This window comes from Mustela putorius, unplaced genomic scaffold (genome assembly GCF_011764305.1).
Source record: "Mustela putorius furo isolate JIRA1106 unplaced genomic scaffold, ASM1176430v1.1 tig00000129_pilon_pilon_pilon, whole genome shotgun sequence".
Taxonomy (NCBI): Eukaryota; Metazoa; Chordata; class Mammalia; order Carnivora; family Mustelidae; genus Mustela; species Mustela putorius.
Window position 1 is genome coordinate 29046456 of NW_025421290.1, and position 17490 is coordinate 29063945.

General features: G+C 40.6%; 1 protein-coding gene across 2 annotated transcripts in view; it reads right to left on the reverse strand.

The window, feature by feature from the left end:
- Positions 1-1145: 1145 nt before the first annotated feature.
- The window catches only part of FLRT2 (fibronectin leucine rich transmembrane protein 2), a 98063-nt gene continuing 81718 nt past the window's right edge, over positions 1146-17490 (reverse strand). For both annotated transcript variants that reach the window (XM_004739118.3, XM_004739119.3), the window contains exon 2: positions 1146-8024. In XM_004739118.3, the coding sequence (XP_004739175.1) occupies positions 5614-7596 (1983 nt within the window). In that variant the 5' untranslated portion in view covers positions 7597-8024 and the 3' untranslated portion in view covers positions 1146-5613. The remainder of the gene's footprint in view (positions 8025-17490) is intronic.

A 17490-nucleotide genomic window follows, 5' to 3' on the forward strand; every position in this document is an offset into this window, starting at 1 on the left:
ACTGTGGTGAGTTGGAGAGAATGCAGTCTCTGAAAATCTGGAAAGTGTTAGTATATGAGCTTATTGCATGATCTATGAGCTCCTTAGCAGCAGAGTCATATTTTTCTCCAAATCCCCAGAAGGATCTAACATAGTGCTCTGTAAAAGTAGATAAGGAGTGAACACTTTGGATGGACAGATTTCTTTAGGAGCACAGGGAAGTGGAAGATATGATTGATGTGCCAAAGACTACATTTTATTCCTCTCTGAAAACTCTATACTCACCCAGGTTCCTGGAACAAAATAGAAGGATCTTAATAACTTTTTTTTTTCTTTTGGTATGAATTGTATTCCTTGACTAAGGGTCTGATTTTCACAGAGTAAGGTCTGTAATTCTTGGTAAAAGTAACTAGGAGTTGCCTGAACATTACTTGACATAAAATCTCCCAAATGGAATGTGAATCATCTGTTACCATTGTCTTTCATACTTAATTTTCCAACAGAGTCTACAAATAATTAACACTAGTTAACTGAAGTGTCGTGATTTTATTTCCTGATTTAATCTCTGTCAAATACATTATTAGTGAAATGGTCAAGAAGAGTTAAGAGAAAGGGCTCTGGCAAACTTTGAGATTAATCTGAGTTGAAGTGGAGCATATGAATAGATACATTTTCATGAGTGCTCATTAGAAGTATGTGTACATGAGCTGTAAACAGATCTGAAGTAGAAATGTACCATGAAAATATGTCAAAGAAAATTGACATTTAAGACCAATAGCTTATGTGTTGAAATAGGAAAAAAAAAGATTATTCTGATTGGATAACTACATTGGTATTTATCTCTACCCTAAACAACATGGATTTTACAAATACAAAACAATATGTTTGATGTATGTGTGTATACTAAAAAGATATTCATAGAAACACACAATCTAGTTGGGAAGTAGAAAAGAACATGAAGATGTCATAGAAATCCCTCACACAAAAAGGCTCACATGGCCTTAAAAAACACTTCTTTAAGGTAGGAGAAAGGGAAAGATCCTACTACCTTCTTCATCCCTGCCATCCTCCTGCATCATCAGGAAGCATCCCATATTTCTTTTTAACATTAAGAATGCAAGTATTGGTAGAACCCCAATGAACTTACTCAGATAAACACAATGTGGTTTTCTTTTAAAATAAGCCTTTACTGAATATATCAACAAGGTACTGTATAGTGTGGAGTGAAGTTGATAGTTAACAAAATGTGTGACATGGTAGGTCTCAGAGGGTGTGTAATGCAGAATCTTCCAGCCCCTTGCAGTCCCTTGTCACTGAGAACACACTAAACGTAAACCGGAAGCAAATCAACGTATGGTTCAAATAATAACAAATCACTGGAATTAACTTTCAGTGAATATATACTGGTCCTAGGAGGAACAGACAGTGGCGACAGCTTCACCTTACCTCAAAAAGGTTATAAATCTTACATCCTATGGATATCTTTATAAATGCCTCGGGGTGTGCATTTTTGTGTGTGTGTGTGCACACGCACATGTGTGTTTCATACTCGTTTAAAAATGTCTGTTGCAATGGCCTTGCTTTGTGCTCTTCGGTGAATGTGCCGCTAGAAAAAGAAAAATGAAAACCATAGCACAAGACTCTGATCCATTTCTTACAACAACAGTATCATACATGTACAAATCTTTCTCCCCACAATCTGTGACAAACATCCCAGTTGCCAGTAATTGTCTTTTGACCCTGCTGAAGAAATCGGAGAAGGATATAAGCTACAGCTTTCTTCATTAGTATTTTGACTGAAAAAAAACCAAAAACAAAAACAACAAACAAACAAACAAAAATCAGGCCAGTTTTGACTATGATTAAGAATTAGGAGAGTGTTTTGTTTGTATCTCTTTCCCTTTGGGGCACAAAGAAACTGCTTTGCTTTCCCATGAAGCAGGAAAATCATGGGCAAAACCATTCTTCTCATGTTCTAAAGTAATGTCTTCTTGTTGTAGGTTCAAGAAAAACGCTATACACAAAGAAAGCAATGGAAATGAACCACTTCATGGTCAAAAGTTGCACTGAGCTCTCCAGCTGAGGTTCCCCAGACTAGTGCAGAAACTGTTCCGTGTAAGTTGTGTTTGGACTGAGTGTCCTGCTGGCCTCATGCAGAGCAGGTTTTCCACAAAGGGGAAGGAAGTTGTGATCTTGTGAAATGACTAAGACATCATGATCTGCACTCATAGGAAATGGGAACTTAGAATTAGCTACTTCATTAATAATTTTGCCAGACTAGTCACATTACAGGTTTTTTGTTTTTGTTTTTACCTCAGGGAACATATCTAATATATTTTCAACAAGCATCCAGATAATTAGAAATTGCATTATTTCTCATGGGATGGAATGTTTTCCACTTCTTACACAGGGAAACACTTTTTGTCTCTGCCCGTGGTTGTGCATTGCAAAGACTGTTAATGCATTTGAGAGTTTTGTGGGAAGCCCAGAGCCTCTCTCCATTCAAGCACGTCTCCCCAAACAAATAGGTATTAATGATAACCCTGGGTATGAATAAAGATCCGCAATATCTGTGTGATCATGGGTATATCTTTTCCTTTTAGAATTTCCTCTGCACGGTGATAGTCCCCTAGCTCTGAAAGTGGCTGTGTATTATCTGATCATCTTGTTTGGTCAAACAGCGGCAAGCTCTTTACAAGCCAGTTCCTTGTGTATGGCTTTGTTCACGGACTGGGCCTGCACCTTTAACTGTGACTCTTGACTAATCTCAAAATACAAAACAATGACAGCAAAAGAAGCTCAAATACAGAGTAGAACACATTCCTGTGACCATAAATGCTAGTCAAATCCTAATCCAACACCTCTGGTTGGTTATTCAGCAGTTTTCCTAAGACACATAAGACATTACAAATACAGTGATGTGCTTTCTATCCTGGTATAAGCGAGAGCCCCAGGTATGCCATGACAAATGACACATTGATATAAATTTTAGCAGTCTCTGCCATATTGTGTGCAAGAGCAAAGGGAAGCCTATAACTACATTCTATCTCTTCAGGAACATCTTCTAGCAAAGGAACCACTTCAAGTGACTAGGTCTTCATTGTACCAGTTAAGCCCCAAATAATTTTATGAATCCCATAAGACGTCATAGAAACCTCTCCAACATTGGTCTTCTTGGCCCAAAGCAAAAATGTCTCAGCAGCTCGGGTTATACACACAATAGAAATAAATGAAAATGATTATTTTGTGGATAAGAGAGAAAAAAACCCTCAAAAGTCCAAGTACCATCATTTGAACACATAGTTTTATCTACACAGCCAAGGGGAAGAGGACAGTGGAAGGGAATTATCCAGGTAAGTACACAAAACCCCATGTCATTGTCCTGAACCTTACATGGCTTACCGTTTACACGGATCACCTTCACAGACTGTCTTGTCCCTTTGCCGTGTGGAATTAGGTTTAAAATAGCAACAGCCAAAATTTGCTAGCTAATAGACTAAAAGGGAAACCTAAGCCACTTTAGAATTAATTCAAATTAATTCGTAGCTAATTTCAGCTCAACTGACTGCAGTTTTGATTCTTGCTTCTACAACATTATAACTTCGGTTATATTTTCTGCTTATTCTGAGGGACAAGGGAGATTAAAACATAGAAGTTGGGGGTACATTATTAAAGAAAATAAAGCTCTTACTATAAAGAAAAACTTGCATAGCATTTTATACCTAAACTCTTACAAAGAAGACACATCACAGTTCTATTTTGTTAAAAGTGAGAGAGAGAGAGAGAGAGAGAGAAAGCGAAAATGATTGTGACATTAACTTCATAGGTCCCTAAAAAATGGCCAGCGGTAAAGGAAATATGCAACACAGGATGAAATTTGATTTTATAAGGAATTTTCCAAGGGTGTGTATGTTTTAGATAATGTATGCAATCGATAGCCCTTCTACATCTAAAAGGAGTAAGTTATACATACTTTGTGAAGATGGGCATTGCTTCCAAAATATCTAGAATTAAACACAGACATCCCTCCCTTCCCTGTGTCCTCTGCTGTATGCCCTACTCTGCCAAGATTAGGGGAACAAGCGCACACTCCCTGACTTGTTCATTTTTCATGTTATCCTGTTAATAAAAGATTGATCATCCCTCCATGATTCCCAAAGAAGAGGGACATCCAAGACTGAAAAGGAATAAATGAAATTTCAAAACTGGAACAGGGTCAAAGTCAGTTCAGGGGGGAAACTCGGGATTGCTTTAAAAAAAAATTTAAAAAATCATCCAGCTTTGATGTGTCCCCATAGAATTATAAACACTGAAAATTAGTATACATTTTAAAGTGTTTAAGTATATATGGATATTTTGTGCAACCAAAACTGTCATCTAAAATTTTCTTTCAAATTTTAAGCAGAGTGGGAAAAAAATCAAAAAAGGTAGCATAAATAGCTAATTACGAAAATATATGTGAGGTGATTGGAAGACAAATTTGCAAGGGGATAAAGGTATTAATTCAAGCTATTTCAACATGATATGTGTTAACACAGTCATTTGATAAAGTATAGCAGAACCGCTCATCACTTGTTTTTGTCTAAATGGTATCAATAGTTTTTAAATAACAAGTTCAGTATATTCCAAATGCTAACCTCTTGTTGGTCTAAATATCATGTTGACATAGCTGCAGTGAATCTACCCAAATAATTCTCATTATCAAAAATAATTCCATTCAATATAATTCTTCCCATTATTTTATTAGCCTCTTCTAAAAAAGTATTCTAGAATATATCTCTGTTGAATGTGATTCAACCTGACATATAATTTGAATAGTAACACTTTTAAAGGGAGTTTTCTTGCTGGAACATCCTACCTGTCCCTGCAGATGACTGAAATCAGACTCAAGTCTCTAACTCTGTTATCATATAGGGTCAAGGAAGCATGAGGAGTGATTTTTAAGCTCCCGGTCAGAAAGCCAACACCCGAGTTTGAAGTTCTTTTCCAAAATGTCATTTGCTGGGTTCTGACGGGTTGGGTTAACTTATCTTACAGGAACGGGCTTCCTCATGATGCTTTTCTCTATTTCCTGCTTTGGGTCAACTCAGGATAACTACCTCCTTTCTTCTATTTCAAGATTTTTAACTTCTCTTCCAGACTAGGAAGGGCAGAACTAGCATGAGGGTATCTGGGCCATTTCTTGTTTCACCCACATCACTTAGCCTACCCTGACGAGCTCTTCTAATCTGCCCTTTCATCTAACCACCGACCAACCGTGAGAAAGGAATTTACTCTGACAGCTTCCACAGCAAAAATGGTTAATGTGCCTCATGAGGAAGAATCACTCCGTCTTTTGCCTTGGCGTTGGGTTCTCCTTGTACAACCCTGTACAGTACTTCAGCGACTATTTTTTTTTTTAAGATTTAAAAAGCAAAGAGTTACAAAACTGTTTGTAATTAACTTGAAATAGAAAAGATAGCACTTTTTTTTAAATCCCATTATATAGTACACCGTATAAATTACAGAGTATTCAAATGCACAAATGCATCTGAGTAACATTTATCAAATGTAATTCGCGTGTCTCTAGGCGCACACACGTGTGTGTTCTCGAGAGTCTCACCGTCCGCCTTCCTAGCGCCGGGGCTCGGGCTGTCATGTGTGGCAGTGCTCCAGATCTGGAACGCTGCTGTTGCAGTATCGCATGTTGTTGGGGATGTGGCAGTCTGTGTAATTAATGCCCCCGTTCGGGGTGTAAATGGGCTGCAGTCTGAAATCTCCTTTAAGGAGCTGATCGTTATTTAAGGAGACGATCTGAAAGCTGGTTTCGGTCATCTCCAGGATGGAGTTGTCCTTCTTGGTGCCGGCCTCGCAATAGTCATCTTTCCGCCGGCCTCGGTTGTACTTCCACTTCTGGGACGTGTAGCGCCCCTTTTTGTGCATGTGCCAGCAAAACACACTGAGCAAGACCACGAGCACGAATATCACTGCCCCCCCGATCAGGCCGGCCAGCAGAAAAGGGGAGCCCATGCTGTGGGAAGTCGTCTGCTCGTGGCTGGAAGCAGTGTTGCTGCCGTTGTTCAAATAGGAGGCGTGGGTGGTGGCCTCAGAACAAATGGTATCCTCCACAGCTCGGTAGTTAAAAGCATCCAGGGGCACCAAACAAATCCGGTAGGTGGATCTGGGCTCCAGGTTCACCAGGCTCAAGTGCTGCTTCTCCCCGCTGACGATGCGTTCCTGGACGATGCCACCCACCAAACTGTGGCCCATTTTCACCCACGTGAGTTTGTATGCCATCACCGTGAAGAGAGAGAGCCAGCTGACTTGAATGGACGTGTCGTTCACAAAATGGATAGAGAGCTGGATCCGTTCAGAAATTGGCGGGGTCGCTCTTTCCCTGCCGTCCCAGTCAGGAATGGTGGGCAGTCGGGAGGTGGTGGGAGTCAGGGGGGTATCGCTTCTGCTGGGGGTTGGGGCAGAGAGGGTGGGGGGCTGAGTCGTTGGAGAGGCTGTACTTGGGGCCGGGGTGAAGACGGGCAGCCCAGGGGTCGTGGTGGGGCACGATAAAAGATTCATATTCAGCTCCCTGACGGCCATCCCCCGGACTTGCTCGGGCCCCTGGCACATGAAACCTCGCACGTTGAGAGATGAAGGGATGTATCTGAGCCATTCCGTGACCCATTTAATGCTGCAGTCGCAAAACCAGGGGTTATTCCGAGCAGTGAGTTGCTTCAGGTTGGAGAGATTATCAAAGACCCCTTGAGTCAACACGCGCAGCTGGTTGTTGGATATATCCAGCCGTTCCAGCTTGCGCAGGTTTGAGAAGGCGGTCAGAGGGATGTGGTTGATCTGGTTGTCCTGCAGGTAGAGCTTGATCAGATGTGTACCTGGGAGATCGGGAGGGGGGTGGGAGAGGGAATTCCGCACGATGGAAAATTCCTTGAGCTTGGTGAGGTGGCTGAAGGTGCCCTCGGCGATGCCCTTGTTGGTCAGGAGGTTGCCGTCCACGATCAGACGCTCCAAACTCGTGAGGTTCTGAAAGGCCATGTCTGATATGACAGCAATTCGATTTTCATCCACTCTCAGCTCTTGCAAATCCACGGGAAGCCCCACAGGCACACTGCTCAGGTGATTCTTGGATAGAAACAACAGTTTGAGGCTAATAGCCTCCCGGAAGGCCCCGTCCTCCACCCCCACTGTGGATATCGAGTTGTCATCCAAGTGAAGCTCCTCGAGCTTCAAGAGCTGGGCCAGAGCAGCCCGTGAAATGGTCTGAATGTTGTTTTCCTGCAAATGGAGAACTCTGACGTTCTTGGGAAGGTTCATGGGGAATTCATCCAGTTGGTTGCCATAAAGGTAGACCGTGTGCACGGAACGGACGTTGTGCAGTTCTGCAGGAAATCCAGCATTATTAATTTGGTTGTTGTGGAGGTAGAGTACGGTTACGCCCTCCGGGATCCCAAGAGGCACTGAGGTCAAGCTTCGCTCATTACAGTAGACAAAGTTCCTATCGCAGCGGCACACGCTAGGGCACGCCAAGATTTCTGACACTTGTGAGTAGAGCCCCAAGGAGATAAGAAGCCAAGATTTCAGGAAAAAAGCCCCATGGTTGGGCCACTGTGTGGTCTGTAGGCCCATTTCTGAAGTACAGAAACAAAATACAAGGTGGTAGGGAAACTAAAAAGAGAAGAAAAAAAATATATATATATATAGCAAAACCAAAATGATTGGACAGGGTTCTGTTAAAGTCCAGAACTCCAAGTAGAGGAAAAGTCTTGAAGGCCTGTGGTAAAAGAATTCTCCTATGGTCTCTGGTCTTATCAGCCTGTATTGTCTACTTTGTTATTGTCCTCCATGTGAAAAAAAAAAAAAAAAAAAAAAAGAAAGAAAGAAAAAAGAAAAAAATCAATAGGGAGAATTTTCCACACAGGCAATGAATGAAGCCAAGTTTTCAGCGGTCACCAGGGGCCCAGCTGGGCAGGCAGAACTGAAACTCCCTTCTCGTATTGTAGATCAGGTCAGCGTTGATCAGACTCTGAACTTCTTGGTTAAGCTCAATCCGCAATCTGTTGTAGGAAAGCAAAGAGAAAAAAGTCAGCTAAGGTCCTAATGGATGAAGGGCTAATCTGATTCTTTGCCCTTCAAGAGCTGGGACCAAGTGACCAGAGAGGCAGGAGCTGGCTTAAAGTGATGTTTTAAGTAACAATAATTTGGTTGAAAAGGTATTCAAGAAAGGAACATGATTCAATGTTGCCTCTCACACTCAGGGGTCATCCTGTGAAATTTACATCCCCATCAGTACCTTCTCTTACATATCTATTTGCATAGCCAAGTAGAAAAGAGCAAGGCTCACTGAGTCAATCTTTAACCCAAGGAGCCACCCAGGCGCCCCACCACTGAATCAATCTTGATGATACCTACAAATCCAATTGGTCACATCTTATTTCAGGACAGCACAAGTGACTGAGTAATTAATACAATTTGAGGGCAAACGCATGAAACCCTTTCTAGTTATAAATAAACAAAGGCAAGATAGGGACTGATGAAGTCCTTTAAAAAGATGTGTCCTTTTGATCTGATGCTAAATGAAATCAAGTCAGAGAAAGTAAAATACCACATGATCACTCATATGTAGAATTTAAGAAATAAAATAGATGAACACTGGGGAAGGGAAGGAAAATGAAACAGGAGGAAAATTGAGAGGGAGGCAAAACATGAGAAATGCTGAAGTCTAGGAAACAAACAGGGTTACAGGACGGGAGGTGGGTGGGGTGACGGAGTAACTGGGCGATGGGGATTAAGGAGGGCACGTAAAGGAAAGAGCACTGGGTGTGATATGCAGTTGATGGAGCACTAAATTCTACCTCTGAAACAAATTTAAAAAATAAAATAAAATAAAAAGATGTGTCCTTTCGATCTGACACTGTGAGGGAGAGGGATAAAAGTAACGCACAGAAGCATGCATGAAGGCAAAGGGAAGATTTCTCTTTTCTTCCCCACTTTTTGCCTCTTTTCATCTTCGCCCTTTTCCAAAATAGTTTACGCTTGAGTTACCAAGGAGAACGACTAGGCTCCAGTCCATGATAACGTTTCTATTTATTCCCCCTTTAGGGACCTCCACGTACAGATGCCACGTACAGATGAGATACACCCTTCCAATCTCCTTGAGAGCTGCCAAACTCATGACTGGGAATAAGCTATTTTTCACTTCTACCACCTTCCTCTCATCTGTGAGGGCTTTTTTTCCACTTTTCAAGAAGGACCTTCAGCAGACTTTGAAATGCTAGCACACCCAGTTGGGGAAGTAAAGGCAATCCACAGATAGTAATGATGCCTTCCTGCTCTGTGTGTTCTGTCTGTTTTTAGATCAGAGAGGTAAAGCAGTTAATTGGAAGGTGCCAGATTTGATTTCCTTACAAAATAAGCTAACATGACAGGACATGGCAAGCTATGAGTTTCTTAATTCTCACCAACAGACAGAAACTCAAAACAACTTATATCAAGAAGCACAGAGGAACTACTTGAAATTGTTCCCTTTGTTATCTTTAGAAACATAATTTAAAAATAAGAAAAAAAAAAACACTGTAAATGCTGTTTAAGTGTCAAGGATATTGTAAATTTGTTCCACTACTTTAAAAAAAAAAATTGTGAACACCTTAAAAAAAAAAAAAATGCCTCTGGTGACCTGAAACAGCAAAATGCATGTCTTACTATTCAAAAGCTTTTAAAGGGAAAGGGGTGGGAGAAGGAATGCTTGTCCAGGCAAAAACTGCCTGAGCTATGATACTGCCTGTAAAAACCAAACATAATTTAATTTGTTAAGACTTAAAAATATACGTTTCCCACTAGACAGGAGCCATGCCCCCACTCCAGCAAAAATCTCCCTGTCTGCTTAAAGAATAATTTATAATACAAATGGGATAGTACAGGAAAAATGAGTTTAATGTCATCACCCTGATGTCATCCTTAGCTCAGATTTCAAATTTTAAAACCATCTCGGTGTTCCCCAATAGCATGCTACTCGAAGGTGATCCTGGTCCAGGAATGTGAACTCAAGCTGGGAAGTTGTTGGAAAAGCAGAATCTGCATATTAGCAAAAACCCAAGATGTACACCTTAACATCTGAGAGGCATTCCCCTAAACACAGTAACATCTTATTTATTCATTCAAACGTTTTACTTTATTAAATATAAAACAAATGCAAGAGCATGTCAAATAACTCTTAAGGAGGAGTAAAAGCATAAGGCATATTGATCACTTGGGTCCCCAGGAGATAGTCTCAAATTGTATCTTCTCCATAAATGACATCTTGTAGAAGGAGTAGTGCAATGACATACCATACACTTGGCCTCAACATACCCTTGAAAATGTATGTCTGAGTGACAAGCACTAATGCCCAGTAGAAGCTTAAAAAGTTTTTTTTGTAATCAGGGAAGCCCGCTTGATATAGCAGGATTTTTTTAAGAACAAACATCTGTTTGGTGCCATTCACATTTACTCCTCACAGGAGGTAGGAAAGTGAGACCCATAGAACCACAGAACAGAACCTAACCCAGTTTTGAGTATTCCACAGGAATCTTCGACATGGAATGCAAGCACAGAATAAATAGAATCTCCGAAGAGAGAAAAACAGCTGCTCCAGAGTTCTAAGTTCCTAAGTAAAAAGAATGGATGGTTCTTAACTATGTTTATAGCCAAGTTTTAGGGCCCTGGAAACAAGGAACTAGTACTTGAGGATGATCGAATTTACTTAGAAAGGTCATCAGGTAACAACCACAAAGCAATAATCACTGGGAGCTAACAAAGTACTTGGGTTTTGGACCTGGAAACTATCATGTTCCCAAATTATACATTTTCCATTTGTCTGCACCTCGTCTTCTGTACGGAAGGGGAAAAGCCGCACCCCCTCACCGTTTGCCCCAGGCCTTGCTCTCTTGCTGACAGACTCTACTTAGGAGTGCTTCTTTTGTAATTATGTAAGAGGAGGATGTGGTCCTGAAGAAATCCTCTAATAGGATTACTTCGGGCAAACTGTCAGGGTTTATCCACCTTAACAGAAGAAAAGTCCCATCAAGATCACAATAGGTTGATCAGCTATGACAACTTCAGTTCTGAATGAAAACAAACTCTCGGGGTTTTCTTTGAATTTCTTGAGAATCCCACAAAATTACAGCAAATAGGCAAATAGCAGACGTGTTGTAATCCTTGCATCAATGACAGCCTATATTTGTCTGTCAATATACTGTATCTTTGCATTCTTTACACTTTGCATTCAAATTAATGCAAGTGTAAAATTACAAACATCTAGACAATAATGACCTTTTTTTTTTTTCCACTGAAGTAGTCTAAAATTTCCTCTATATTTTCAGGTTAATTCCTATGTAATACTGAGAGCAGAAATGCTTTCAGACCTTAAGCTGGAGACTCTATTCTTAAAAGAAAGATGGGATCCAGAGGGAGACAAAGTGTAAGAGACAGGAACAAACTGACGGTTGCTGGGGGTGGGGGGATAGAGATGGGGGGGGGGGGGTTATGGACAGTGGGGAGGGTATGTACCATGGTGAGTGCTGTGAATTGTGTAAGACTGATGCTTCATAGACCTGTACCTCTGAAGCAAATAATACATTATATGTTAATTTAAGAAAAAAAAAAAAAAAAGAAAGAAAGAAAGAAAAAGAAAAGGAGGAAAAAAAAAAAAGGAAAAAAGAAAGCCTTATAGTAGAATGGTCAAAAGCAAGGCCCCCAGTTCTAGTCCCACTCCTGACAAGGAGTAGCCTCAAGATCTTGACCTTTGACACCTTCCTTCCCTCACCTGGAAGATTAGGATAATAAATAGCTCCTAACTAGTAGTATTCTTGAGAGAATTAAATGGGATAGTATTTGCAGAAAGCTTTCATGATGTCTGACACAGGCAAGAACATAATAAATAGAAACCATTATTCTCTCCCTAATTATGATTATTTATGTTGTCCAAAGAGGTAAACTCCAACATGTACTGCAAAATAAAATCACCTTGAACCTGCTAAGTTCTATGCCTTTCCATATACTCCAGAATTTCTCAACCTCAGCACTATTGACATTCTGGGCTGGATAATTCTGTGTGGGGCTGCCATGAACATCCAAAAATGTTTCCAGTCACACTGTCATAGCATATGTCCCCTGGGGTGACAAATCATTCCCAGTTATGAACCACTGACCCACAGCATCTTAAAAGTGCCTTAGAAGATTAGCATTATTATTCTAATTTTATAGAAGAAATTGAGCATAGATTTCTAATAAACAGAGGCTAAAAATGCTTCTTGTCATGGACACCAAAAAAAAAAAAAATGAAAATGTAACATGCTTTTCATTCATTTATTCAACCAATATTTCTTGGGCACTAGAACGAGAATACAGACTGAGGCGGAGCTAACGTGGGTTTTGGCTTCACGTGCTTGACTAAAGTTAGTGAGGGTAGAGAAATTAATAAACAGGGAATTACGGTACTATGTAAAGTATCCCACTCTTAGGGTATCAGAGGATTACGGTACTGCAGAAAGAGCTCTAACCTAGTCCCTGGGGTATCAGGAAAAATGCTGCAGGACAGAGATTGTTTATGTGCTGGTCTGAAGGCTAGAAAGTTGCAAGCAAGGGAAGAGATTCCAGAAGTTCTGCACATGGACCCAAGCTGGTTGTAACAGGGATCAAAAGGTGAAAGCCAGTCCAGCCAAAAGAAGAAATAAAACTTGGACAGCACGTTCTCCCAACTCTGCCTGCTTCTCACTTGAGGAGTCCTACTTCCAGAAGATAATAAATAAACCTATGTTTCAAGTTCACTGGCCATTTCCATTTATAAGTCTCTAAATATTGGGAATAAAAGATTTTGCTTACAAGATGAGTTTCAAATATCAAGGGCAAAACTTGTTTTTTGTTTGGTTGGTTCTGTTTCTCCTTTTCTATTTGTTTGAATATTGCACTGAATATGCTTCCTTTCCAGGAGAACTAGAGATTGTGAAGAATGGTTTAATGGAAGGTGCTAAGGAAAAACAGGAATTTTCACTGAAAATAGAAAACACAGTTTCCAAAGGTTGAGTATAAATCAACATGGAACAAACGCTCTTTGGAGACTCCCAAGAACCTGGCCCTGCCATTCTGTTAAAGCTGACCGTAATGGCAGCAGTTTTTCTGGGCTATTTTACTCTAATTTAACTCTTTTCATAGGAACTGAGACTCAAAGTGTATAAATCACGTAAAAGCTTTCAGCAAAGTGTTTCCCTCCCAGTGCTGCATAAGAAGATTTTTTTTTTTTAATTAATTCCAGGAGCCTGTATTCCAGGAGCGCTTAATAAACTCAGACTATAAAAATCATAGTACAGAAAATAAGAATTGTCAATAAGCACTGCTGATTACATAATATAATGACACCAGGACAAACCCAATAAAATCTTAATGGTCTCAGCATTGGCTGGATTGTGACAAGACAGCCCAGTGCATGAAAGGCTATGAATGAGAAAGCTAACCCAAAGAGGGATTCTCTACAAAAGTTTCCCTGGGTACCTGGGACTTAGCACTTCTGGAGTTGGACACTTTGTGCTTAAAATCAGACACACAGGTGCAGAATCCATAGCCCCTACTATACTACAAGTGTCTCTGTTACAATCTGGAAACACTAAAACAATTTATAGATCTTGTGCACATTTCCACATTCCGGAAGATAGGTTATAAATACTGTTCTTACAACAGTCAGGAGAGTTCTATAGTTAGCGGGCCAAGATGTGGGGATTAGCAGAGGAATTTGGGGGAAAATATAACAATAGCCTCCCCTAACTTGAAGCCATTTTTCCATCTCATTCACTGACACTTAACCAAGCCCCTTGAAGTTTCTCATTAGATGAACATTTTTATTTGCTGAAGAAAAGAAGGGAAGAGGGAGAGAAGGAGGAAAAGAGGAAAGGAAGGAAAGGAAACACTTTATATAAATAGTTGACAATTCCCTGGCTCCAGTCAGTCTAGAATTGAAAACATTAAAATTGGACCAAAAAAAAAAAAAAAAAAAAAAAAAAAAAAAGCTATTCTCCTGGCAAGTATAAAATTCTCTAACACATTTGAAGAGTTGTTCCCACATGGCTTCCAATGCAGTTGGTTCAAATAATAAGTTTGGAACAAGCAACCAATGTTAAAAACTCAAGTGCACAAACTTTGAGGACACATGCGTTACTGTCTCTGGCTGTTCTTCACCCGCTACAGAGCTCCCACTGACCAATTCTCGGTTCCACCAAAATCTTCATATCTGGATGCAAGCCTGGGGCTTCATGATGTTTAAACTTGGGGGTGAACAGACACTAATAGAGAAGAATTCTACTGAGATAGGACCAAGAGGACTAAAAAAAAGAAACAAGTATACAGTTCATAAAGGATGGACCCCTAGAGCCCATATCTATCCATTTTTCAATCCATTTCCAAAGAAGATATTCGCTCAATTATACATTCATTCATTTGCTCAAACAAATGTATACAGAGAACCTCACGGTTCAAGCAAGGAAAACAGCTGGTTTCCGAGGCTCTTCTCTTTGAGAGGACTTTGCCTCAGCATCAGATTCAGAGATTCTCCAACCCCAAGGGTCATCAAAACCCCTAGGGAAAGATGGTGAAAAAAGGAGTTTTCTAGGTAAATCCTACAAATGTTTGGTTTGATAGGTCTTCAAAGAAGGCTGTGCATGTGCCTTTTGTTTATATTCTCCAGAGGGATCTCATGATGAACCACCTTAGAGTTTGACTGCCCAAATACCCACTATAAGGGCATGGAGACAACCAGTTTTTCTCTTTTTCTGGATCAAATTGACTTGTGAGAGGTGGAGCAGTAGAGGTGGTGGCCTGGCAAAAGCAAAGGGTTTGGGGTAAGTTAGAGTTTGGTTTTGACCTCAGCTCAGCGACTCCTCCAAAGCATGACAATAGGCACTTGACTTAACCTCCCTCTCTTTGTTCATCTCAAGAGGGGATAATAAGGCATGCTCACAAAATCCTTGGGAAGACTAGAGGTCACACATGTGAAGTAATGAAGAATACCAAGTCGGCACTCAATAAACTGTGCTGGGCTCTGGCGACAGGTACCCAGACAGTTTTCTGACTTGCCGGTGGTGTTAACTGAAATTGGTAGTATACTTTTCTCACAGTTGTTAGGCTGCAAATCATTTCAAGTATAATCGAACATGTGGAAAACATCCGCTCATTATGTGTTGGCCATTCCCATTTTTAGCTTTAAAAAACCAGCAGCAATAGCAAAAAGCCTCCTGCTCAGGGAGCTTTTGTCCTGAATTTAGTAGAGAGTTGGTTCTTTTGAATCCATCAAATTTTACTTTCCTCTTTTGTTTACCGATCATAGTTCTTTTCTTTGGAGATATACACATATAGCTTCCTACCCATCAACACTGCAAATATGTGGAGACATGTACTGAGTCAATCAGATCTTCTCCTTTCCTATGTAAATGTCCCATTTCTTTCCTTTGCTTCAGAATCTTAGCAGTGCTGATGCCTCCATTTCTTGATATGTGCTGTCTGGAATGGAAAACAAGACCCATGTGGTGAGACCAGCACCACGTACAGCCTAGCCAACCCGTGGGGAGTACCCACCCCCTGCCAGGCATAGACCCGGTTACTAGAAAGATATCTATGGCACAGGCTCCATGTTTGAGTATCTATTCACATCAGATCAAATAACTCTGTGCATGAAGCTCTTTATAATTCTAAAAAGCATTTTAATATATTTCATTTCTTGTAATCCCACAACAACCCATAGGAGATAGGCATATCAACCTCAAATGAAGTCTACAGAGATGAAGTAGTTTGCTTGAAGCCATATTGACAGAATGAACAGAGGATGGTATTATAAATTTTCCCTAAGAAAATACTAGCTACTGGCATGATTTTATGAATGGCGTTAGTTATGATGGTATTAAAACCAACATGCACTTTCCTATAAAAACAAAAGCCTCTCCCTACTGATTAAATATACAAAACTATCAGTAGCCTGGCATCTGAAGTGAGTAAAACTGCCAAGATGGACTGATGCATAAATAAAGGGTAATTATCCCAGGGAGCCCATTGTGTGTTCTTCCCTGTGACTCCAGGACTCAGCAGGAGTGGGAAACTTAGCTGCAGTTCAGCTGGTGGCCAGCATCAAGGTGCCAAGGACGGGAGGAGTCTGAAGGACTTGAGGCTACTGATAGGCTGCTACCAAAATGATCAGCAAAGCTTCCTTTTTCACTTTATCTCAAAGAACCCCAAGTTGGCCGCCACCACATTCTACAGCTTGGGAAGGTCTTTATGTGGGGCCACTGTGGCAAAAGCTGTTGAAGCAGTAAAGCCAGTCACCAATTGCCCAACATATGGCCACCTTCTGCATACTAATAGCTTGGGATGAGATGTCGTAGGTATCAAGAAGTCCTTGAATTCCAAGGGAAGAAAATCTGTAGAAAATGAGATCAGCATTCTAACAGACAATAATTTTAAGGAAGATCTTGCTAGATCTTTTTTTCTTTTTTTTCTTTTTGTAGGGTACTGTTTCTAAATAATCCCATAAGAACACTTGACTCCAGAAAAGTCAAAGATCTCTTCTGTCTTCTGCCCTAAGAATACACACGCAGTGCTCACTCTGAATAGTTGTGTCCCTTTCCATGCTGTCCCCCAGTCTGTCATGCCCCCAAGCATTCACCAAGAGTGGGGGAGGGAGAATGAGAAGTCATCTTCTTTTCTTCCCTTCTTCTCCCTCTTTTTTTAAAAGGAAAGCTATGTTGGGACAGGACAAGAGATTGGAGCTTCCTGTTCACACTGCCCTTAATAATTCAACAGAAGAAATAAGCAAATGACTATAATCACTTTCTGCACCCCTAGACTCTGGTGCATTTCCGACTTGAGTTCAAATTCAGCTAAATAGTCAAATACCTATTAAGAGCTAACCACTGCTAGTATGGTGCAATACTCACAGAGCCATGCGAAATAAGTCATTATTTTGTCGAATTTGCAAATGATGAGACAACCTTGGAGAAATCCCTGACTTACTCAGTAGCAAACAGTAGCAAATCCTAGCCATAGAATCCCAGGTCAGTTTTTCTGATAAGATTTTAAAAAGAGAGACAGAGAGAGAGAGAGAGAGAGAAGAAAACAAAAGAAAAGAAAAAGAACAATTTGGTGCTCTTCCCACCACATTTCCCTCCTATCTCACTGGTTTAGGGTATACAACCTCTTATTTCAAAAATTCTTCTGCCCTCTATTCTTTCACCGCACTTTGAATCAAGCAGACAAACCCACTCAATCACAAACTCAGTCTCCTCTGCGCCTGCCTGAGTTTCAGATTCTCACCAGATAAAGTCACCTAATAGCCCACATGAGATCTACTTTAAATAAGGGATCACTCATCTACAGTGAGGCTCCCCCCCACACACCTAGCAACCCTGTCCTACTTCTCTGAAAAATTCCTCCCTCATTCTCTCAAAGATGGAGTCAGTCTTCACTTTCCTTATATCACTAACTTCTCTCACTTTCAGTAGACAACCT